The sequence below is a fragment of the Lepisma saccharinum genome, chromosome 9, assembly GCF_977018435.1.
Source record: "Lepisma saccharinum chromosome 9, izLepSacc3.1, whole genome shotgun sequence".
NCBI lineage: Eukaryota > Metazoa > Arthropoda > Insecta > Zygentoma > Lepismatidae > Lepisma > Lepisma saccharinum.
The window spans coordinates 674960-700795 of record NC_139237.1 but is presented as its reverse complement, the minus strand read 5'-3'; the positions used below and the strand labels follow the sequence as shown (position 1 = coordinate 700795).

The 25836-nt window shown below is 38.2% G+C and overlaps 1 protein-coding gene across 2 annotated transcripts; it reads right to left on the bottom strand.

Moving 5' to 3' along the window:
- LOC145992586 (uncharacterized) lies at nucleotides 1–25167 on the bottom strand. Of its 2 annotated transcripts, none has more exons than XR_014442169.1 (2): nucleotides 13936–14031; nucleotides 1–1639 (listed from the first exon to the last, which is right to left on the bottom strand). XR_014442169.1 is itself a non-coding variant. In XM_083128940.1 (2 exons), the coding sequence occupies exons 1-2, from the start codon at nucleotides 25153–25155 to the stop codon at nucleotides 1402–1404; spliced, it is 309 nt and encodes a 102-aa protein (XP_082985066.1). In that variant the 5' UTR covers nucleotides 25156–25167; the 3' UTR covers nucleotides 1–1401. The 2 variants fall into 2 exon arrangements, 1 of the variants encoding a protein (XP_082985066.1); XM_083128940.1 differs by lacking the exon at nucleotides 13936–14031 and adding an exon at nucleotides 25085–25167.
- Nucleotides 25168–25836: the final 669 nt, after the last annotated feature.

The following is a 25836-nucleotide window of genomic DNA, read 5'->3' as shown; positions in this document are numbered from 1 at the left end:
CTAGCTTACCCAAACAGGGAAGAGGAGTTGCCAGGCCCATCACCTCTATTTTTATTTATTTTTCAATTGAAAATTTTTATTAAAAAAATAAATTACATTACATTGTTCCCTAGGGTGTTCCCAATACCTCTGTGCTTCATAAAAATATAAATGCAATGTAAATAGGCGACAAAATGCACCAGTGGGCCTATCAGGAGCCATCTACAAATGTGTTATTCTGTTTAAAAAAAAAATCACTGATTTAAATCACTTTCAAGAAATAATTTATACAATACTGTGCATGAGGACTTTGTAAGCATCAGAATCAGTTTTGGTGAAAGTACATTAATCTCGTAAGAATTTAATGGTGTTTATTAGGCTCTAAGAAAGGGAAAGATTGGAACAAAATATACCGGGTGGTCCAAAAGTCCAGGAACGGTCACATATCGTGAGAAATACACATCATGATCCAAGATGGCGGAACGTAGTCGAAGCATGTTTTTTCTCTCCGCAAAAGGTGTCATTATTCTACTGTTTTTTTGTTATATTTGTGTGCTTCAACGCCGTGTATGTGAAGAACAGTTTTCTAGTGGGTCTGCGTGTAGTTTTGACGCTTCATTTGATGGATGGAACCTGGGAAATAGGAGCTTTTTATTTCCTGCAGCTGGATGTGTACCTGGACTCTCGGCAGCCATGTCACGGTCACCGACCCAAAGGGACGAACCACGAGGTAAACAAACCCTCGCCCGGCACTTTCACCTGCTGTGCCTCGCGCTCATTTGCGGCGACATCCACCTGAACCCCGGTCCCTCAAAACAAAATGCAACTGCTTTCTCTGTTTATTATTAGAACATACAGAGCATAAAGAACAAGCTCTCTGATTGTGCTATAAACCTAAGTGAGTTAATACAATATGACTGTCTAGTTTTCACCGAGACCTGGCTGAATGATATTGTGAGTGATGCTGAACTTCCCTTCGCCAAGCACTTTAACATTTTTAGAAACGACCCTCTAAATCAACGTGGGGGTGGTGATATGATTTGTGTAAACACGAAATGGAACTGTAAACACCGTCGTGATCTGAGTTGGGCTTGCGAAGTTATTTGGGTGGAGGTAAATATTCATAAAGAAAAGAAACTTATTCTTGGTTCATATTATCGCCCGCACAAAAACTCTCCCCTCCATATCCTTGAAGCTTGCAAGGATTCAGTGTTGGCAGCTATGAAATGTGGAAATGTCGTGTTGTGTGGTGATTTAAATCTCTCCATTGAGTGGGAAAATCCAACAACTGGAATCGTAAATTGTTCAAGTGATCAGTGGTTTCTCGACACTTTCATACACGGCATGATGTTGAAGCAGAATAACATGCACAAAACGCGTGGAGAAAGCAATTTGGACTATGTGCTGGCAACACTGTGCGAACTAGAGATAACACCTGAGAGGAATTTGCTGCCCTCGGACCATACCTCTCTCGATGTCGCTGTAAGCCTCCCCTCCGCTGAGAAGGTCAAAAATCTCCACCCCCAGAACAGTCCTCGCCGCCTGTGGCGAAAAACCCCCTGGAACAACGTTCGGCGAGCACTCGATGCCTATCCCTGGTTTCTGCTGGAAGAGGAAGAGGTCAACGACACCGTGGAGATGTTCCTGGAAGCCTTCCATGCTGTAATAAAGGACTTTGTGAAAATATCCAATTTGGTTCGACAGCGAACTTATCCTTACATTGAAAAACAAAAATCTGGCCTGGAACTTGTGGAAGCAGTATCCGAATGAACATACCCACAAAACGTTTAGTGATATTCGGAGACATTCAAAATATTTACTCAAAACATGGTATACTGAATATGTAAATAACATAACAGCCGAGTGTGTTGCTGAAACGAAGAAGTTCTACTCGTTATTAAATTCGAGAAAACAGAATCCTCGTGTGCCTATGGAAATTGTAAATAATTCTGACACCGCTGTTGGAGACTAAGGAGCACAACTTTTTAACACTTTTTTTCATGAAAATTTCTCCTCAGAGACAGTTTCCGAACCTCTTCCTCATGTTAAGTCTGTCAGTTCCCACACTCTCTCCTTGGTCAAAACCTCCCCTCAAGAAGTCAAATCTCTCCTCCTCTCTTTGCCATTGCGCCGGTCCTTAGGCCCCGATGAAATTCCGACAATTTTCCTTCGCAACGCTGCTGACTCCCTGGCTCAGCATCTGTGTCTCTTACTAAACAAGTGTTTTTATGCAGGTGTGTTTCCTGAACTGTTCAAACGTGCAAATGTTGTACCGATCTATAAATCTGGAGACAAACATTCTGTAAAATCTTATCGACCAATCTCTCTTTTGTCACCTCTCTCTATTATCTGTGAGAAAATAATCAAGGACAGGTTGCTGAAGTTCACATCTCTCCTTATAAATACTGCTCAGCATGGTTTTCTTCCAGGCAGCTCTTGCTTGACCAATCTATCGCTATTACTTTCTCATGCTACTCAGTCTATCTCAAACAATTCCCAGCTTGACGTTATATATTTGGACATTTCAAAAGCTTTCGATAAAATTAACCATAATCTCCTTCTTCATAAATTACAATCCAGTTTTCACATCCATGGTAAACTTCTATCTTTGCTAACAGACTATCTGCTTGCACGAGAGCAGCGTGTTATCCTCTTTGGCTCCTTTTCCAGCTTTCTACCCATCCTGTCCGGTGTCCCCCAGGGGAGTGTCTTAGGCCCACTTTTGTTCCTTCTTTACATGGATGATCTTCCCGACAGACTGTCTTCTCTTCCCATAAATGTACTTCTCTTTGCCAATGATTGTAAACTATTCAAAGAAATTTCATCGGAACGCGATTCACTAATCCTACAACAAGCTCTTACAGAACTACTTGTGTGGTGTCGCCAGTGGAAACTTGAATTGAATCCTCGGAAATGCTCCTGCCTCACCATTTCCTTAAAAAGGAACAAACTGAACTCTCTTTATACTCTCAAAAACTGTCCCATCAAAAATGTTTCCTCTCAAAAAGATCTTGGTGTTATCATCGATGAAAAGCTAAACTTCAATGATCACATTACATATACTACTAAACGAACCATGCGTCTCCTTGGTATTCTGTACAGGTTCCCTGAAATCCAAAACCAATCAGCCATTAGCATATTTTTCAAATCCTTTATCTCTCCCATTCTTGAATATGGCTTCTAAAACTAATCTTTCCAGGATTGATTCTGTCCTCAGCTTCTTCCTCGCCATAGAATTCCTTCTCTCAGACACCTCTATAAAACAGATATTATGTCTATTTTGAAGATCCAGTCACCACACACACTCGTCACCAACTAGCAGACATGAAATTTTTGCACAAAATCATTAATGGCAAAATTAAAACCGAATTTCTTGTCAACAAATTTCATCTACGAGTACCCACACGGCCAACCCGCAACGTAAAACTATTTCACATTCCTGCTACAAGGCTCTCTCTCCTACAGTGGTCTCTTTACTATAGGCTCCCCCACTTATATAATAACCTGCCTGTAAATACCGATATTTTCTTGTCAGAACACAGTTTCCGACAATCGCTAACAATGTACGTGTAACAATTTCTTTTTTTCGTCTGCCATCTTGTATTGTCTTGTTTTGTTGTTGTTATTTATATTTTTATTATTGTTTTTATTTTCTTCTTGTTGCTACAGTTTCAGTATAAAATGGTCATTCAGTACTGTATCTGAAACTTTAATTAAATAAATAAATCTAATCGGAAAACAAAAAAATGTGTTGAATAAGTGAAATAAATCTATTCAATGATATTACACTGGATTCTCCACCCTGCCCCCGGGGGCTGGGACGAGGAGAAATTGTGAAATGTTAAATGGATTATATTTCATTATACTAAGATTTGTTTTAATTTTTTTTTTCGAAGATTGTAACATTTGAACTGAAAGTCCTAGAGTTGACTCTCGTGAGAGAGAACAAAGCTGTAAGCATCATGCAGTGAGGTGCTAACATGTTGTGATATGGCTAATTGTTTGGTCCCTGATAAAATAACTAATATGAAGACTTCAACATCAACCACTCAGCATATAAGTTAGCAAATTTCGCACACATTACATTACAAAAATTTTATTTCCATAGGAACCCAATGCCGTCCCATTATGAAATTTTGCACACAAATAACACAGGCCTGCAAAATTGAAGTTGTTGAAAAATACAAGAGACGTGTTCGCTGAGTTTTATGTTCTTGGGTGTGCTGATTTCGAAAATGACCTCCATTTTTTTCCATCACGTCAGGATTTTTTGTAAAATCAATATCAATATTTTTGCTAAAATCCTATGTGAAAAGGAATTTTCGTGAACAATTTTGCATGCACTATCTGGCAACAGTGGTTTTGATCCATTTAAATCTATGTAAAATCGATGCTTGGTGATGCAAATTGATTTATTGGCAATTGATTTTATTTTTTACAGGTTTAAATGGAAGAAAACCACTGTTGCCAGATCGCACGAGCCGCCTCTGGTCGAGAGAAAAACACAAACTTCCCTTGCGTTTACACTTTTTAATTCCCATTATGGTGAAGTTTCTAGAAAAAGAGCACCAACGTATTATGTTCATTTGTGTTTATTAAGGTAACGTACATAAAATAGACGATTGACCACGAGGAGCAATGTATGTGTACATGAACGTTTGACACAAATTGTAAACTGAACAAACAACAAAACCAAACACAAACAAAGTTTATATTTACGTATGTACCCTTTTGCCTTTGAAACTTCTTTTATATGCAATCTCAGGCCTCTCTCGTCTCCAACAATAGTCGGCGAGCATGTTCTTGTCCCATCGTCCTTGATATTTGCGCTCCATATCTTTAATATCTTGGTGGAACCTTTCACCCTGTTCTTCGCTGACTGCTCCTAAATTTTCGGGGAAATAGTACACATGTGAGTGAAGGAAATGTAGTTTGACACTCATGGAGCAACCCAACGCTTGAAATTTGTCCAGCATATTCATAACAATTGCTTTATAGTCAGGATCATTGTAATTCCCCAGAAATTTACTGACCACATCTTTGAAGGCAACCCAAGCTTCTCTCTCCTTTGTTGTCATGCTAGTCTCAAAGTCTTTATCCTTCATGAGCTTGCGGATATCTGGACCAACAAAGATTCCCTCTGTCAACTTGGCTGCGGATAAACCTGGAAACTTTTTGCACAGGTATTTGAAACAATCGCCATCTATTGGAATAGCCTTGACAAATTGCTTCATTACACCTAATTTGATATGCAACGGGGGTAACAATACTTTTTTGGGTCAACTAAGCTGTTCCGAATCACATTCTTGGTGCCTGGTTCAAGATTTTGTCTTTTAGCCCATTCTTTCTTGACCCAATGTTGAGTCTTTGCACGGCTGTCCCACTCACAAATGAAGCATGGGAACTTTGTATATCCACCTTGTTGACCAAGAAGCATGGAGATAACTTTCAAGTCACCGCAAATGGTCCAACTGTGGTCGGCATATTTTATTTTGTTGAGGACGAGAGCCAGGTTTTCATAGCGTTCTTGTAAATGTACCGAGTGTGCAACTGGTACAGATGCATACTGGCTTCCGTGATGAAGAAGGACAGCTTTCAGGCTCCTTGTCGATGAATCTATAAACAGCCTCCATTCATCTTTATCGTAGGTGATATTAAATTTGCTCATCAATCCGGGAACATCAGAACAATAGACCAGGTTCTCCGCTTCCTCAAAGTACTGAACAAAGTCCTTTTCTCGATTACTGTACCAATAAAACGTGGTTCCTTTGGCCAATAAATGTTTTTCTTTCAATCTGGAGCCCAACAATTCAGCTGCCTCTTTCGAAAGGCCCAGATCTCTAGTCAGTTCATTAAGTTCAACCTGAGAGAAGGGCTGAGGTGAATCGCCTCCAGAGGGCTTATATTCGGTATCGGAGCCTTGGCCGTCTGGATGTTCAGAGTCTGAAGACTCTGAAGAGATGACTGGTAATTCAGTTGGAGGCAAAGGCACTGGCACATCAGGTCCATGAGGAACGGGGTGTATGGCCGATAGAATGTTCTCAGGATAAGAGATTAGCTTGTGATTTTTTCGGTTATACCCACCGACATGGCAGGCACAAAAGTAACAGTCATCACAGTGGTTCCCCGGCTCCCTCCATGTCACAGGAATTCCAAAGCGTAAAGCAGTCTTCTTTCCGTTGAGCCATAAGCGTAGATCATTGAGACACTGCACACACACTTTATGAGGAGCCCACAAAAGATAAAGTTTTCTTACATAGTTTGTAATGCTCCTCATGCGATGTTTAAGAGCACTATATTCGCCGCATATGTAACAAAAGTCATCTGGCACATTTTCACAACGTCTCGAACTCGAAGCCATGGTTCACAAAACGCACAGAGGAAAACACCAGTTACAATTGTTTTTGTGATGCAGTTTCCACTTGTCACTGTATCAGCGCACACACAACACTACACATGAAAGACAAATTGAGACGAACTTACAAATTTCCACGTCTTTTATCTTACTATGAACATGGTAAGTACATGATCTGCTGGGTTAAAGAGCGATAAACTGAGTCCCTCATGAGGACATCTGTTTTATATCGTTTCTGCTGCCTCCATACAAGTCGCGAGAATTCAGTCTTATGAATAACACGTTCAGGATCAATCCAGATAAAGCTCGACACAACTGGAAGGTGACTGCATATTACGCTGGCTTAGCAAGCGTTCCTGCACAGTCTGCGAACCAAGATAAGGATTTGCGCGACGCTATTGGTCGAGAGCGATTAATTGGTCGAGAGCGATTGCAACGGGGAGGGAGGGACGTCGATGGGGGGGGGGTCACCGAGGGGTATCGTTTCACCATGGTAGAATGATGGTCAGGCAGGGAGGAAAGATATTCCATGCCTAAACAAAATATTACTGGTAAATGTTCATACAAATCCAAGTACAATTAAATTTTTCAAGAATACGTGACGTGATAGACATTTTTCTTTATTTTTTTTAACTCAGCACCACAAAATACATAAAGTTCACCTATCACTTCCCTTGTATTTTTTTCATCGCAGGCCTGTGTAATTAATTGATGTATTCAAATCATAAATGTTTTTGAAAAAAAATAAAAATGGTGTTTGAGAATTTCAAAACTTCTTTCAAGTTTCTTAAAAATTAAAATATTCAAATTAAACCTCATTAAAAGCGGAAGAGAATGACTCCAATTTGAGCTCTCTAGGTCAAATAGTTTTTGATCTACAGCTGTTTAAAGATTTCAAAATGTCGTCAAATTTTGGGATTTTTTCTTTTCTGAAAGTCAATAACTCAAAAACTAAGAGCCGAAAAAATCTAAAATTTGGGAGTTTTTGTCCTCTTGATAGGTGCAATGTATAAACAAAAAATCCAAAAAATCTGAATCTTTAAGGTTCAAAATATTTTTTATCAGTTGATTTGACATGGAATGAGCCAATAGTAAACTTGTCCAACAAATATCGTGAAAGTTACAAAGTTTTGAAAATTTCAATATTTTCAGAAATTGGGTTGACAAACGAAAGCAAAATATAACACAAAATATGCAATACAGTAGAGCGTCGATTATCCGAACGTTGGTCAACCGAACGACCGCTTAACCGAACTGTGTACTCGCTCACTTTCAGATATCTGTAATGAAAAAGTACATGACTTAGCTGCTCGTAAGCGTGTAGGCTTGCTTAGACAGACCAAAATAAAGGATTTTTTTAAACGTTAATTTTGTGTACTGTGTGTGTTGTTCATGCAAAATGCGTATGTAATATGTACATATTTTTGTTTAATAAACTGTACCACATACTATATATTCCTACTAAAGTTGCCTTTGTACGTTACTTTGTAATACATACTTAAAAGAGATGCCTGTTTTTATGAATAAATTTACTGTACAGTACTTCTTTTTGGCAAATAAACATGTACAGTTCGATTATCCGAAAAGATGGCGCCGAAGCCTGATGCACGCGCATTTAGTGCTCCGAAATTTCAACTGCTTTCCGATTGCTTGGGTGCTGTTGTGCTTGTTTTACTTGTGATGTGGACTCGAAGAATTGCAAGAGAAGAAATGCTGGACAACTGCAAGTGTGTGGAGGATTGGTCGCTTAGTTACAGGCGATTTTCTTTCTCGGCCATGAGCTCGGATCGAAGTCTCGTGTGGACAGCTTCTGGAAGCCGCAAGAACAACGCTTCCCGTTCCCGCCAGCCGCGTGGCTCGACCCAGCACTGCCTCTTGGTTGCGGCGTTCTCCCTCCTGCTGGCAGGCGACATTCATGTGAACCCTGGTCCCCAGGCGGTTTTCCGTGAACAATGTGGTTTCCGTATATACTACCAAAATGTGCAAAGTCTAACCAAAAAGTTATCGACTCTGGAAATGTTCTATAGTGAATTTCACGAATACGACGTGATTGGTTTCAGTGAAGTGTGGTTTAATGAAACGATCGGCGATAGTGAAATACCCCTGAAGGACTTTCAGGTATTCCGCAACGATAGAGGTTCACGTGGAGGCGGAGTAATGTTACTGCTCAACAACAAGTGGCCCTGCATCAGACGTCTGGATCTGGAAACGTCATGCGAATTAACATGGACTCAGGTAAATATAGGCTCACAAAAACTTTTAATCGGCTGTTTTTATAGACCCCCAAAATCTGGCACTGCAACCTTGTCAGCATTATTAGATTCTGTGCTGAATGCTATGAAGGAAACTGATATTATTCTTATGGGCGATTTCAACCTTCACATAAAATGGTCATCGTCGAACTCTGGCCTATGCACAGACAATGATGACAGGTGGTTTTTTGATCATTATATCAAAGCGATTGGACTTCATCAGTTTGTAGACTTCCCCACAAGACGCACAGAAACTCTCGCCCTGTTGCTGTCTTCGTTCACAAAGGTCAAGGTCAAGCCTGGTGAGCAATTCATCGCCTCCGACCACACCCCCGTCCATGCCGAAATCCGAGTCCCTGGAAAAGCCCCCAAGCCCTCCCCCTCCTCCAGACCAGTCTACAACTGGAAAAGAGTCAACTGGGAGCAGCTTTCTCTTGTCACCAGCCTTGTACCGTGGACAATGATGGACCCCCTCCCAGCGGAAGAAGCAGTGGATTTTCTCGTGGACTGTGTACAAGCTATAATTAAAGATCACGTGCCCCTAAGGAAAACAAAAACATCCCAATTCCCATCGTGGTATAGTGAAGAGACGAAACTTACGCTAAAGAACAAAAAGAATGTGTGGATCCTGTGGAAACAAGTCCCAAACGTTCATACACGGAACACTTTTACTCAATTAAGAAAACATAGCAAAAACTTAATGCAAAGAGACTATAATAATTACATTCGAACTGTGACGGAAAGTGCTGCTAAAAACCCCAAAATGTTCTGGACGCTAATTAACTCACGCCGACAACACGACCGTAATCCCGCTCAAGTCTCCTGGAACGGTAAGTCTGCTACAAAGAAGGAGCGCACATCACTTTTTAACTCGTATTTTCACAGCAACTTTACAAATAATACTGCTACCGCACTGCCTGAAGTCAAGCCCATCACTCCTTACACACTCTCTCAAATCTCAACTAACTGCAATGAAGTCCACGAATTATTAAAATCTCTTTCATGTTCTAAAGCTAACGCTCCTAATGATATCCCTGGCATATTTCTACAACGATTAGCCCATATTCTATCCAAACCAATCTGCATAATCTTTAACAAATGTTTTTCCAAGGGTGTATTTCCTCTTGCATGGAAGCAAGCAAATATAGTTCCTATACTCAAACACGGAAACAAAACTCACGTTACTTCTTATCGTCCGATTTCCTTACTTCCTGCACTTGCACTACTAGCCGAAAAAATAATTTCCAATCGTATCCTTGTGCATGCTACTCCGTTCCTCTCTCCCACTCAACACGGTTTTCTTCCTCATGCTTCATGTGACACAAACCTTGCTTGTTTGCTCATCAACACGGTTAACTGCCTGAGTGCCAAGCAAGACATGGATGTCGTTTACTTAGATTTTTCTAAAGCCTTTGACTCTGTCCCTCATACACAACTCATCCATAAACTTTCAAACAGATTCAACATTCACGGTCCTCTTCTTAAATTACTCTCATCTTACTTGCACAATAGAAAGCAAAAGGTTATCATATCTGGTTGCTCTTCGTCATGGCTCCCTGTAGTTTCCGGTGTGCCTCAAGGAAGTTCTCTAGGGCCCCTGTGTTTCACTCTTTTCATGGACGATATACATGAATATATTTCTCCAGAATGCTCGATTTTATTGTATGCTGATGACTGTAAGTTATTTAGAAACATCGCTTCAGTTGAAGACACTTGTTCCATGCAAGACAATCTCACACACATTGAACGCTGGTGCCAAGACTGGAATCTAAAAATAAATCCCGAGAAATCTGTTTTTATGAGGTTTACCCTCAAATCCAATTTTACAGCACCATCCTATAGATTATGCAACAAAATCATCCCGTTCGTACAACAGCACAAAGATCTTGGAGTCTTTTTCGACAGCAAACTCACTTTCAGCCACCACATAGATTACATAACTTCGAGAGCCATGAAAACCCTTGGGCTAATTTACAGATTTACAGATATCACACATGTTTCTGCCCTCAAAACCTACTTTACATCGTGCGTAGTACCTATTCTTGAATATGGTTCCTGTATTTGGTCTATGGCCTGTGATAGCAATATAAAGAGAACAAACAAAGTGGTAAATTTCTTTATCAGAATAGTCAAACATAGATGCCCAGCCCTTGCAAACTTTTCCAAACATGAAATTCTGTCCACTCTTCAAATTCACGATCCTTCCCTTCGCCGTCAAGTTTCAGATCTAACATTTCTTTTCAAAATCATGAATGGACAACTTTTCACTAACGAACTCTTGCCACATCTTCACATCCGGATCCCACGTACCAACAGCAAATGCAACAACTTCTTTTACACAAAAGCCTCAAGTCTATCCCTAGAACAAAGGTCATTTCTCTATAGGCTACAAACAATGTACAATACACTAATTGATCCTCCAGGCTTCCATCTATCTAAGCAGGCTTTCAGAAATGCGTGCATCAAGCAGCTGAAGAGTAATTAATATTTGTTATACCCTTGTCATTGTTTTATTATTATTGTTTAATTTTTATTATTCTTATTGTATTATTCTTGTTACATATGTGTGCGTGCTTCTCATTTGTTAATTTCTATTTTTCTCGCTGTTGATATCCTGATATAAAATGGATCCTCTCTGTATTCAGGATTTCTCAAATAAATAAATAAATAAATAAAAAACCAGTTTTCCGAACACCCATGTCCCCCAATTACTTTGGATAATCGACGCTCTACTGTATCTTGGAAACTATGTGAAATATTGTGATGATTTAGGTTTTGTTGGAGAGCAGGACAGTTCTAACAGAAAATAACTGTGTTATCACTATTACCTGCTTAGAAAGTGGAAACATCTTCAAAGAAAGTAATATTTTGTGATGAAAAACCACTCCATTTTGGGTAATTGTTTGATAGGGAATCCCAGGTTTTACCACAACGAAAATTGTTACACAGCATAATCAATACATGTTCAACATAATATTAAAAATCAGAAAGGTAATATTTTTTGTAATAAAAAATATCACAGGTTTTAGTATTCAATTGTACGAACCATTGTTGCCACTGGCACAGTTATATTGTTTGAAAAATGTCCCTAAAACACCAAGAAATTACCACTAATATGAGTACACATAATATTGTTAGAAATGTTGAATATGTGGAACAAGCATTACTGTGATGTTTATCCACATCTACAGTAGTTCACAGAAATTGTATTAAGATAAGTGTGTTTGTCCAGAATGCATATGAGTCAGTTCATGTTGTATGATCAAGCACTGGTTGCTTTACCAATTTTAAAATTTTTAATATTTTTGTTGTTCTAACCCCAATGCAAGGGTAGTTCAAAGCAGACTTTATTTTTCTAAAACTTTATGTTCACTCCAGCAACACCAGATCATGTGAAAAATCTCTGTTATCCATTCCTATCCACAGATCTAACTACTATGCCAAATCTTTTAGTTACCTCTGCAGGACACTGGAAGAGACTGCCCCCCGAAATCCAAGTCACTTCCTAAATTGTAACATTCAAAAGACAATTAAAATCACACATGTTAAATATTTTGGACCTAGAATGAATTCCCAGAAAACAATGCATAATACTTTTAACTAATGAAATTTGCTTTCTCTATAGGTATTTGTGTGTGAATGTATGTATGTATGTATGTATGTATGTATGTATGTATGTATGTATGTATGTATGTGTGTGTGTGGTGTGTGTGTGTTCATATACAAACTGTATTGCATTTATTTTCAATTTTTCTTCTTCAGATATCTCTTTCATTGTGTTAGTAAAAAATAATCTACTGTGATTAATGGTTAATCCACTTTTTGACTCCTCATATGCAAACTGTATTACTTTCATTTTATTTTATTACTTATTTTTCTTTCTTCACTTTATTTTATTTATCTCTTTTCATTGAATACAATTAATTGAAAAGAAAAACAATTCACCACTACAATTAATGGTTAAGTGGAAGAGAAGGCATTAATGCCTTATCTTCGCTATGTAAACAAAGTCTAATAATGATAATAATAATAATAGTGTAGATAATTTCACCTATTCAGACAGATCAACTGCATACAAGTTTACGATGGCATCTGATTACTAGTAAGTAATCGTATCATGGACAGGTTTAGGAATTGAATTTCTTTGCACAAAAATATCATTCAACTCAACAGAACTAGTGTGTTATATATTCATTTTAACCCTTATCCGAGCAACCAGTGTCTATCAGACACTGTTGATTATATTTTTTGTCAAATAGGCTACTTCAAACGATACTTCTTTCAAAAGTGTTGTTTTTTGACTTTGTTTGATTCTTTCTCTTGTCATTTCACAATATTTGACCTTGTTTGATGAACTAGGTCAGGCATAAAAAAATATTTTCCATTTCACTTAGGTAAATGGGCAAGCAGTGTCTGTCGGACACAGTGTACAAACAAAAGTTGTAATATTACTTGAATCTATATTAACAAATGTTTAATCAAAAATAAAGTATTTAGTAAGACATCACATAAAAATATTATTAGCGATAAAATAGAAAAAATGAAAAATATATGACCAAATAAAACAATTTCCTCACGCTACCTTCCGGCCTAACATGTTTCATATACTATGCTGCAAAAATTACAACATGCAATACATTAGTAGGGCAAGATCCATTTAAAACAATGCAGTGTCTGACAGACACTGCTTGCCCGGACACGTTACAAAAATAGCTTGCCCGGATAAGGGTTAAGAAAATAAAAGTATGAGAGTGAAAATCTAACAAAGAAGTGGCATGTAGCGAGATTTATGTACATTTATGTCCTTGTAGTAAAAATAGGCATAAACAGGGCTGTACTTCTAGTTCTCTATCAATAAATAGTCAATATGATGTGAGCCAGGCAGGAACACAACAGAAGCTTGGCACGAGGAATTGAATGCATGTGGTACGTGACTTTGTGTTGTGTTTGGTGTTACTATTGGTGATTCCAAAATGTATTGTTTATTTAGGTGTTACTGGTTTAGTAGTCATGCTAATGCTGTGTTTACTAAACTTATAGACAATGGATATAATAAAAGATTTACGTGTGAAACTATTCGGAGATCATTTCCGGAGCAATAGTAAATCTTTAATGCTGGTAGGTCAGTACCATCTCTTTATCCACAGGTGTATAAAAACAAAAATCGGGAATGGTCAAGTCAGTGGATACACACACCTGGGGGGAGTAAAGGTGGCCAGTGTGTGTGCTGCTGATCACATCACCACCTAAATGTCAAAGATCATGAATGTGTGGGACCCTAACCCATACATTACTTAAAAAATGTGTCTTCATGGCATGGTGCTATGTGCACAGGAAACTTTGCCTTACCTGTAACAAGTGTAACTAACTCATTTTCCCCCATTTTTGCTGTTATGACAATTTTCACATGTTCTCACTGGGACAGTCTCACTACCACCTCCTTTCACTTGGATCTCTATCACTGGATGCTGATTTACTAAAAACAGATTTATATATAAAAGTGTTTAGTTATTAAGCTGCCAAAAAGTAAACAAAAACTACTAATCTGATTAGAAAGACATGATGAAACAAAATGTGTTTAGATTTATTTTTTCAGAAAGTAGTTTTGACAAATTTGGGGAGCTTGGAAACTTATTGTTCGAAAAGTTTTGTAATAGGTAATTAAAATATGGAAAACACTAAAATTACAGGCACCAAAGGTACATTACTTCACTATAATGGATCTTGCTGTGAGCTGAAGTCAACAGAAAACAATAACCTAATTAAAACCATGCAATTCTTACACTTTCCTGCAGGGGTACAGAGGTTCAAAGATACCAAAATTCTTTAAAATCATTTTTTTTTAAACCAAAATTAAGGTAATAGGGTGAACTGGCCAGTGAATGAGCGTTACATGGAAATAGTAGTAAAACAAGACTAAGTGAACTATCCAATCAAAATCCACATCATAACCTGTTGCCTGGACATCTGCAAGTAAGCTAGGCTCTGATTGGCTCCAGCAGTCAGTCACATGGTTATGAGTGAAAGAGTGACTGCTACTTCACCTGCTGCTTTTACTGATTTATTACTAAGGTCAGTTAAATGGTTTGAAAGCTTAAAATATAATAATTAGCACTAATTGGCTAGGCTTTAGTGGTTTTTGCTGTTTTGTTTGTAAATGTAGGTCCCAAAAAACAGAAATCTTGTGTTATTAGACTCAACCATTCCCAGAGCATGGGCAGATGGGGATTGTAATATAACTGGTAGTGTATTCTGATAGGAGTCCAGTAAGGAGAACAGTCATGTTTTTAATGTTGCATTACAGTTTGTCACTGGGAATGGTCTGCAAATGTTCCGAGCCAGTAAATGACCACTATGGTCAGTTACTGGTCTGTGACCAGTCATTTACTGGGAAAATGGTATAAGCATTATAGGCCCTAAATATAAATATTAATAAGGCTTAGGGTGCTTTTTTTAATTACTGTAGTCTTAAAAATACAAACCTTGCACACAGGCCTATACGAGATACTGAATAATCTCATTAGGCTAGATCAGTGTTGTAAGCTAGGCCCATACACAAATAGGCCCCTACATGATTTATACAGGGTTATTCAAAATGATGGATACACTTTCATTCATGTATATTTCCTTGAATATACATTGAATATGAATAATATACATACAAAAGAGAGGGGAAGGTCTAAAGTTTCGAATACTACCACTAGAGCGCAGTTGCGTAACCAACCACTAGAGTGCGCATGCTCGTGGCACCAAGGACCCTTCAGTTCAGTTCCGAGTAAGATGGCCACCATGCAGCACAAGGTTTATTGCGTTCTTGAGTTCGGCAAAACTGAATCGGCAACAGCAGTGCAGTGAGCATTCCGTCTTTGATTCGGCATAGAACCACCAATTAGGAGGAACATATACCGTTGGTTTAACCAATTTCAGCAAACTGGATGTCTCTGCAAAGGAAAAAGCACGGGCCGACCGCGTGTGTCAGAGGAGGATGTGAGACGAAGGCAGTTTTGTGCGCAGTCCTAGAAAGTCAACTAGCAGAGAACTTGGAATACCTCAAGCAACTGTATGGCGAGTTTTGAGACGCCGTTTCTCAATGAAGCCCTTCCTCACCGATGGATAGGTCGCATAGGAAATTAAGACCTGGCTCTTCTGTCGTGGCCCCCGAGATCTCCGGATCTCACACCATGTGACTTTTTCCTGTGGGTATATGTCAAACAAGCCGTGTACGTACCACCTCTACCACAAACTCTGGGCAACCTGCAGAACAGTATCACAGCTGCAGTGAACTCAGTTACACAAAAGATCCTTCTTCGTGTGTGGGATGAGTTCGGCTACCGCTTAGATATTTGCCGAGCAGCAGGCGGCTGCCATATTGAACATCTGTAACTTATATTGTAAGATTGTAAACTTTAGACTTTCCTCTCTCTCTTGTATGTATATTATTAATATGTAATGTATATTCAAGGACATATACATGAATGAAAGTGTATCCATCATTTTGAATAACCCTGTATTTTAATAGACTTATGTATATAAATATATTAAATAAACACATGACTTGTTACTTTGTTTTATTTTTCTTGCAGATGGCTGATGATACAGAAGAACAGCAAAATGGCAGTCGGCCTAAACGCAGGGAATACAATCACTTCTGCTACACGGAGAAACAATTAGCTGATGCTCTGGAGGCAGTGCAAGAAAAAAGACTAAGTGCAAACAAGGCATCCCAAGTGTATGGCATTCCAAAAGGTTAACTTATTAACAAGCTACACGGGAAGGCAGGTGAGGGAAGAAAAATTTGTCCACCAACCATTCTTACAACTGCCGAGGAAAGTAGATTGGAGAAATGGATCATTGGGAAGGCAAAAATTGGATTTCCTATGCACGCAGAAGAGGTAAAAGATGCAGTTTACAAAGTCATGGTCGAAACACAGAGAAAACCCATTTACTGACATCAGACCAGGAGACAAGTGGCTGAAACTTTTTCTCAAACGTAAACCTAATATTGTTAAGAGAAATGCTGAAGTCATATCAAAAGGACGTGCCAGTGTTACAGAGCAGCATCTTCGTGAATGGTTTCATGAGCTTCAACGTTATGTAAACGAAGAAGGATGTCCCGACATACTTTTAGATGGCAGCAGAATATTCAACACCGATGAAACTGGTGTTCAATTGTGACCCAAAACAGGAAAGGTGATTGGACCCAAGAGTTACAGAAATTTTTAAGAAGTAGCCACAGGATAAGAAAAGGACTGCATTACTATATTGTGTAATATTTCTGCTAATGGAAAATCTGTGCCGCCTATGATAGTTTTCCCTTACCAGCGTGTTCCCAGAGACATTGCTGCTTCGATACCAGATGACTTTTACATTGGTTGCAGTGATTCGGGTTAGATGATAGCTGCAACATTCTACGAGTATGTTGCTAACTGTTTCTACCCATGGTTGGTGAAAAACAAAGTCACATTTCCAATTCTTTTCCTTCTGGATGGCCACAGATCCCACATAAATATGGAACTATGTGACTTTTGCATTGAAAAGAGAATAATTTTGTTCAGCTTGCTGCCAAACGCAACACATATATTACAGGCTTGTGGTGTGGGACTATTCCGACCCCTTAAGGTACAATGGCGAAAGGCAGTGCATTGTTTCAAACAAAAAACAAACACGTCTGTGACATTCACTCCTATATTTCATGAAGCATACAACACAGCTGTTAAAAAAGAGACCATTGTGACTGTATTTCGGGCATGTGGTATTTACCCTTTTGATGTTGAGGCTGTAGACTACACTAAAGTCATTAGCAATCGCCATCGAGAATTGCTTCGTGCACCTGAACGGATGACAGAAGAAGCCCTTTCATTTCTGCAAGTTCTTGAATCTGAGATTCCACCAGATCTTCTTCAGATTTTCAAAAATGAAAGGGAAAATGCAGCCCAAAATGTATGCCCTGAGAAGGTCTTGTTCAACATATGGAAAAAATATCCAAACATGAAAGAGCAGCAAGAAGTTAGGGATGCAGACCAGAGGGAAAATATTACTCTACCAGATACAAGTGCTACTGGTGAACATATGTTAGGTCAAGATGTACTGCCTGTGGAAGTCTCACTGCAACAAGTAATTGGTACGGGCCAAAGCAAAAATGTTCCTTTGTCAGACCCAAATTCAGTTGTTCAGCATATCCAAAGTCAAGATATAGACTCATTTATGGAAGATGACATGTTGTTTACACTACATGACAACATCAGAATTCTCCCTTCTCCTACATTGAAAAACACTTCAACTGACACACTACCAGATAAAACTGTGACCCCTGAAACAAATCACCCAGAAGCACCTAAACCAGTGGCTGGGACAAGCACCTCCACTGCCCAAAGATTGTAAACTCTGAGAAAAAAAGGAAGCACACAGTAAAACGAGCACCCTTTGCAACAATGTCATCTAAATTTTGAATTTGAATTTAAAATTTTGGGTGCATCAGCACTAAGGCTATTTTGCACCCATCACATTATACGGGGTCCAGCCCCTTATCGTTTCACAGAACAATTCTAACATTGCAGTACTAAAATCATAAAATATTAGAATCTTCTGACTTTCGTTAAAAGCTGAGGCTGTAAAGGAGTAATCAGCACAAATAAGGACAAAACACAGGACAACACAAACACAATTATACTGGCCATGGGGCCAGTCGCCAGAGCCTCGTTAGTCTGCAGTCCAGGGTTGTACTACGTGGAAGTGAGGTTGACTATTGGGTGCACTAAGTGGAAGGAGCACCCCTTACACCCCATCATCTAAATGGAAAGACTACCATGAACCATGAAGTAATACAAAATGAAAAGATGAAGAAAGAAGAAACCGAAAAGAGAAAAGCGTGAAAGTCAAAGGATCTTTCCGGCAAAGGAGAAGAAAAAGCCCCAACAAAGGAAACTGAAGATGATACTGGAAGAACCAGAGACAACTACAGATGAAGATAATTATTCACAGTCTTATAGCAGTCTTTCGAGCCTCTGCATTGAAAACTCAGGCGAAGATGATGAGCGAACAACTAACTTGTATGTGAAGAATTGTCACTGCAAAGACTGGAGATGATGTAGAAGTCAGCACAATGACAATGACTGGTGATAAGAGCTGGAAGTGGCCCAAATGAAGTGACAAGATCTGGTATAATATACACAAAATAAAGGAAATCATAATGGCACCACAACGGATATCTGCACGAAATAACTATAGCGTCCCAGAAATTGACAAATATAGTGTTCAGAAGTGATTAATTATTTATTGTAGGCTAGCCTATATATGCACAAGGAATACAGTTGATTTCAGTTTTGAGTGTCAGTTCATTATGAGGTTGATTTAGTAAGAAGTGTGGGTTTATTACCGTACCTTATGTAGGCCTAATTGATTTCAGTGCTAAGTGTGGATTTATTATGTGATTGGTTGTAGCCTAGTATGACATGTGGATTTATTATGAGATTGATTTCAATCAACTGCAGGCCTTGAGCCTATTAAATTTTTCTTGTAAGTATAGTATGTATATAGTATAGTATACCTATGTGGTATTCGAACTTTTGCTTTAAGCACAATTATAGTGTATCTTTTAGCTACATACAGTTACAACATGTCTGTCTACCTTTGTTTATTTTATCTTCCATGTAAAGCTTGTCAAATTAGGCCAACTGCATCTGTACAACTTAAAATTCTAAGTTGGTCATTCACTGGGACTTTGTCTTGTTTTGATTGTTCAGTTATTATGCAGCCTTTAAACAAATTGTTCAGTGTCAGCATATTTTTTTCCTAAAAGTAGACATCTCAACGAATTTAAAAATATGTGCCCATCTGATTTTTGCTCATGCTGTATTATTTTTTGTATTAATAAATGGTCTTAAACGGTCATCCACTGGTCAGTTTACCCTATAATCTCACATACATACAGAACATGGGGTTAATAAAAACTGGTGATTATTTTTTAGGTCAAGAACATTTCATATAAAAAAAAAAACATGTTACATGTATCAATTGGAAAGAGGGAATTTTCAAAAAATTGGGACAGTGACAGAAAATGGTTAAAACCACTGGATATAAATTTACAGGAGAAAGTACTATGGAATTGAGTTTGTGTGTAATTTCGGAAGTTGGTATAAGTATTTTCTTGCATTTTTCAATGTATTTGGCCGCTAATTTATGTATTTTTCTATAATAATGTCCGTCTGATGCACGAAAGCTGTTGCTTGCATTTCCATCCATGTACTTGAACCGGATGTTGCGAGCATCTGGTGATGTAATCCCCGGTAAGTGTTTCCAAACACACAGTTTTTCACTATATTGCCCAACCTAAAGCAACCTAACCTTAACGTGATGGTGCGTGGGTCTATCGTGAATGGTTTTTGGGGCTATGTGGGAATTTCTGTTAAGAAGGTTGAAACACTGCTTTGCTGTTTGAAAGACGTTAGTCAGATTTGCCTGCCATTTTGCATGTTCAGGAAGCGAGAAAAGAACGAACAATAATTACTCAATATGTCAACAATAGATACTAATTTCGTTAAAAAAGTGAAATTCCTAGTTAAACAATCTTTCGTAATGCAGAATAAGTAAGTACGAATGTAAACAATTACAGAATAAACGAGTTACAGAGGATTCCCGGCTCTGACAGTTTTACCGGAAAATGTTTTCCCCCCATTCAATATTAATTTTCAATGAGTATGGGGAAAATATTTTTGGGTAGCAATTAATATTTAACATTTCCATTGACGTGTTTGAAAGAAATTGCGGTACTCTTGACCAGGGCTCAAAAAATTTCAGCCTGGTGACTGTGATCTTTTGCTGTAATAGGTATGAAATTTTGATGAAAGTTTAAATTGCAGTACATCGTAAGTTAGCATTTTTTTGTAACACTTTACTATACCAGAGACGGATTCCTTCAAATTTACAGGAGAAAGTACGGTACTACTTTACTATACTGGAGACACCTATCAATGATTTATTTCGCAATTTTTTTACATTGCTAACGTACTATTCTGCATTGCGGAACATTTCTTTAGGTGAAATAATGAATTTCTAACGAAAATAATGTATATTTCTTACATTAACGAGTACTTACAGTTGTTCCTTATTTCCCACAAACCATCCACTGGTAGCCCCAAAAACCATTGACGTTAGCCCAAAAATTCACGATAGCCCCACGAACCATCACGGGGACGAGGTATGCCTACTAGGTTAGGTTAGTTTCCATTAGCACTCCTTTCGTTCAATTTAGCATATACGGACAATACGGTAACTTTACTATACCAGAGACGGATTTCTTCAAATTTCCAGCAGAAAGTACTTACGCAAATCATTTTCTGTATGGTTGTTGATGTTCGGGAATGTAGTTTTGATCCATTTTAATGCAAATGCATGTGGTTTTCTACGAAAATCTATTTCCGACGCGCTATTGCTGCTGCCGCCATTTGCTTTCTGCACGAGAGCACAATACGTTCCGCATTGTCCGTATATGCTAAACTGAACGAAAGGAGTGCTAATGGAACCTAACCTAACAGGCCTAACCTAACCTAGTAGGCATACCTCGTCCCCGTGATGGTTCGTGGGGCTATCGTGAATTTTTGGGCTAACGTCAATGGTTTTTGGCGCTACCCGTGGATGGTTTGTGGGAAATAGGGAACAACAGTAAGTACTCGTTAATGTAAGAAATAGACATTATTTTCGTTAGAAATTTATTATTTCACCTAAATAAATGTTCCGCAATGCAGAATAGTACGTTAGCAACATAAAAAATTGCAAAATAAATCATTGATAGGTGTCTCTGGTATAGTAAAGTAGTACCGTAACGTTCTTTTGTTATTCAACCGTACCTGACCATAGTGTGTGCATTCTTACTTAATAGAACAAGGTAAGCGTAATGGTAATCGGTTTATCACTAAAGGGAACGAATACGTAAGACGTCGACCCAAATAAGTATACGTATACTTTCTCTGAATTCAATTACTTTACAGGTCGTAATTTTAGATACGAAAAGGATTCCTTTGAGATTTCCAATTTTTTTATGTTGTAATAGTTTGAATTAAGATTTTACGGCTTAGTACATTTATAGTTAGTTTCGGAAGTAACTTTAAAGGGTAAATATGCGATATCGCCCGGACGGATTTATTCAAATTTACAGGAGAAAGTACTTACTGAAATGAGTTTCTTTAGCAATCTGGAAGTTCTTGGAGGTATTTTCTTTCACAGAAAGTAAAAACTTCGTAGTTTAATGCTGCCGAACAAGACTTAATCACTTTTTACGTAAGAAATTGGTATTGCCTGCCACATTATGCCGTTGTTTCCAATGTGTGCGTGCAGATGGCGAGAGGGTTGAAAGTCACGCGATCTCTGCAGTGTTTCCAAACGTGCTTTCTTTTTACGAAAATTTCTATTTTTAGCTATGCTCGCCACGCTTTCTCTTTTCGATCAATTTAGGGGTGAAATGAGTGCTAATGGAACCTAACCTAACAGGCCTAACCTAACCTTGTGTGAATGGTGTGTGAGGCTATCCGTGGATGGTTTTTGGGGCTAACGTCAATGGTTTGTGGGGCTACCCGTGGATGGTTTTTGGGGCTAACGTGCATGGTTTGTAGAGGTAAACATGAAAAAAAAATCGAAATAGTACGTAATTTTCCGTCATGAAGGTTTGAAACACTGCTTGCGCACTGAAAATCGACAAAACACAAGCTGGCGCGTCATGACGCGCGATGATCCATTACGAGTGCACGCCATATTGTCTATTACAGAAGCGGAACAAGTAAGACAAATAATCAATCGTAATATGAAAAGTTGACAGTATTTTATGGAAAAGGCATAACTTCACCTTAAAGAATGTTCCGCAAGGCAAAATAGCTAAGTACCAGTGGTAAAATTAAGGAAATAAATGAGTGAAAGGTGTCCGGGCGTTATCGCATATTTACCCTTTAAAGTTCACAACTTTCATGCACTACACAATAGAAAATATAGTTTGCGACACTGGCATTGGTACGAGTTGGTTAGATATGTGCAGAGTTCGTTCGTGAACCGATATTGTTTAAACACTTTTGGCAAAACACTAAAACCTTCACATTTTTACGTACCTTTAATTCAACCCCCTGATATAAGACACGTTACCAGAATACGTGTTACTCTCATCACAAATGGAACTCGTGCGAAAAAACATTTTTCGTTGCACATTGTTATTAACCAAAAAAATGCGAATGGCTGTCAGTCATTGGCGAAGTACAGCGAAAGCACAATGCATTGCTGCAATTGTAATGCCCAAAAGCGCCACAGGAGGCAGCATTTTCTAAGTCAAATCAAAATAAGTCGAGCGGACCTGCCCTCTAGTGGCGAAAAGCAGAACCACTACAGTTTTTTAGAGAGAGGCTTCACTTTCGTTTTATGTATGTAACGAAATGCAATGCATAATATAAATTTCGTTACATGTGCCTGTTCTATTAATTGATTCAGCATGGTGTATTCATTGAAGCAGCGCGTGTGCATTGCTCATTCTTACATTCATGTGCAAGAGGTTTTCCAAGAAAAATTCCCTGCTTCTGCTGTACGTCACAAATCAACTGTTTTACTAGTCAAACACTAACATATGATCCCACAAATTGTTAAGAGTTAATATTTATTATTGAAGATTAGACACACACAGGAGATGTAGGCTACTACGTATAAATTTTTAGCAATAGCGGTAGCACTGGCAGAGAAGATTCCACGCAGGTAAAACAGCGACAACGAAAAATCAGGCGAGGCCAAGCTGGCTCGCTAGCGCTAGCTCAGCCATGGCACGGTATGCCAGAGACCCGTGATCGAGTCCTGGTTGAACCTGCATTTTTCGCTAAAAATTTCTACGTTGGTATTTATTGTTGGAAATCAATTCACAGATGTTTTCAGCAAATGAACAATATTTTTTAAAATAATGTCATTGCTTTTATTTGGATACATGCTTACATAAATTTATTAACCCAGTGATAGCCTACATAGCACACATATTGGAGTGTGCACACAAAGGGTTATAATAATAAAAGCGGCGAAAGCACTCCGAAAAGGCAGGTTTTCGCTTACGCTGGTCATGCTTTGTGATCGAATATCTCAGTTATGTTTATTACATATATTGTTAGCCTGATACAAAACAGTCTGTACGTTTCGCGCACGTGAATATAGCACCAGAAAGAGAATCCAAAAAACACCAGACAGGAAGTTGCCTAACGTTACATGTTGTCAAACGTTAAACGCATACATCTGTAAATAATTATTGCTAATTTAAATATTGCGTACAAATAAATAAATTAAAACAAACAATATACATTATTGCGTACAAATAAATATCCAATTAAAACAATGTACATTTTTCTTTTATAATATTAAATTTCAAGTATTCCTCACAATCGAGTAGAAATATATCGCATACCAGAAATATTTATAAAATGATTTTCAAAAAACATTCCATAAGACTAAGGAAGGATGTGTGGCTAGCTTCACTGAGGGATGCGCAGATCAGGCTAACTTCACGAACATTCCGTTATTTCTGTTTTCCGCGCGCTGGAACTAATTTTATATTACGCAAAACATGAAAATCTGTCGATTAATATATATTTCAACGTGATTTTTGAGGGGGTACGGTGGGTAAACGGCCCCTATGCATGATATATAGAAGAAAAATGAAACAATACGACTACATAATACATCAGTCCTCCCTCGACTTTTATGTAATGTCTCCAGCGTGAATGTAAAGAACAAATTTAGGCACATTAAACATTTATTTACAGTACACCCACTTCACCATGATTTAATTCACAATGGTGGTCCGACATTTAGGCATTTTGCATCATCTATTGTAGCTCGATAATTTCAAACTTCTGAGCTACAGAATTTTTTTTAAAAAAAACACAAAATATCAGCTTTTCTTGGAACGAGTTTACAATACCGGACCACTCTCCAATTTCTATGAAATATCGCCTACTCACTAATTGTGAACTCCAAATCACGAATATGCTTGTAATAATTGGCGGTCAAGTAAGTAAATCGAGAAAAAAACTAAATAAACTATGGTTTTTTTTAACGTAACGTAACACAGTAGCTCCACGGAAGATGCCATTTACCCAACACGAAGAAATCAACGTGCAATACACTGTATATTTCTCTAAGCCAAAATATTAATTTTTCTTTGTATTTATGCTAATGGAACCTAACCTAACCTCGTAGGCATTCCTCGTCGTGCATAAAGGAAGACCATTAAGGAATATCGAAAGAAAGATGGTTCCGAATTGCTGTGTATGGACAATCACCGTGGTAAATTGCAAGGTTATTTTACAAGTTCTACACGTAAATGTACAATTTTAACAAGTGACCGCCAAATATGAACTACAGATACGTCAGCAGGACACCGAAATTAGTAAGTAGGCGAAATTTTATAGAAATTGGAGTGTGGTCCGGTATTGTAAACTCATGCCATTTTTCAGTATGATTTTTTTTTTTTATGTATAGTACATACCTTGCTGGATATCTCGGAATTTTTAACATCGAAACTTCCTGCGGTATCGCACACCATGCATTTGCTGGCATGTTTAGCAAACGCACAACAAACTGCTGATTCGACGTAAACAGTTCAAATTCTGGGACTAACAAGTAACTTCCATTAATATGTGGCAAAAAGGAACCATGGAGGGGGTTTAATTATAAAAATGACACACGATGTTCAGTGCAAGACAAATAAGATGTATTCGGAAATTCACGCATATTTTCCAAATGTATTGTGTATTCGTCCGCCAGAATAATCTTCCGTTGACTCGGTAAATGGCATCGCAATACGCTTTCTCCAGCGATTTTAGTATTGTTGACTACAGTACAGATGGAGTTGTGAACTTGTCGATCAACTCAGAACACTTCAACTACAATAACTGTTATTGACACTAAATGGAAATTTTAACGAGTATGATATTTTTTGAATGCCCTAAAGTGTTGAATTTAATAATATAAGAGATAATTAAAATTAGTCATAAATTATAAACTTTATTATCATTATTATTATTACTACTATCATTACATAGAAACTTTGTTCGGACCCCTCCCGAAATATAAGTTCTGGATTCTTGCATGTTGACAAGACAGCACACATGAAATACTCTGTGAAAATATAAAATTAGGAAGATAAGCAGGAATTTCTGCAATTCATATTTATAGTGGTATCATGCGTCAACGAAGATTTTGGATAAATAAATATAGTGGAGGTGATTTAATCAAAGA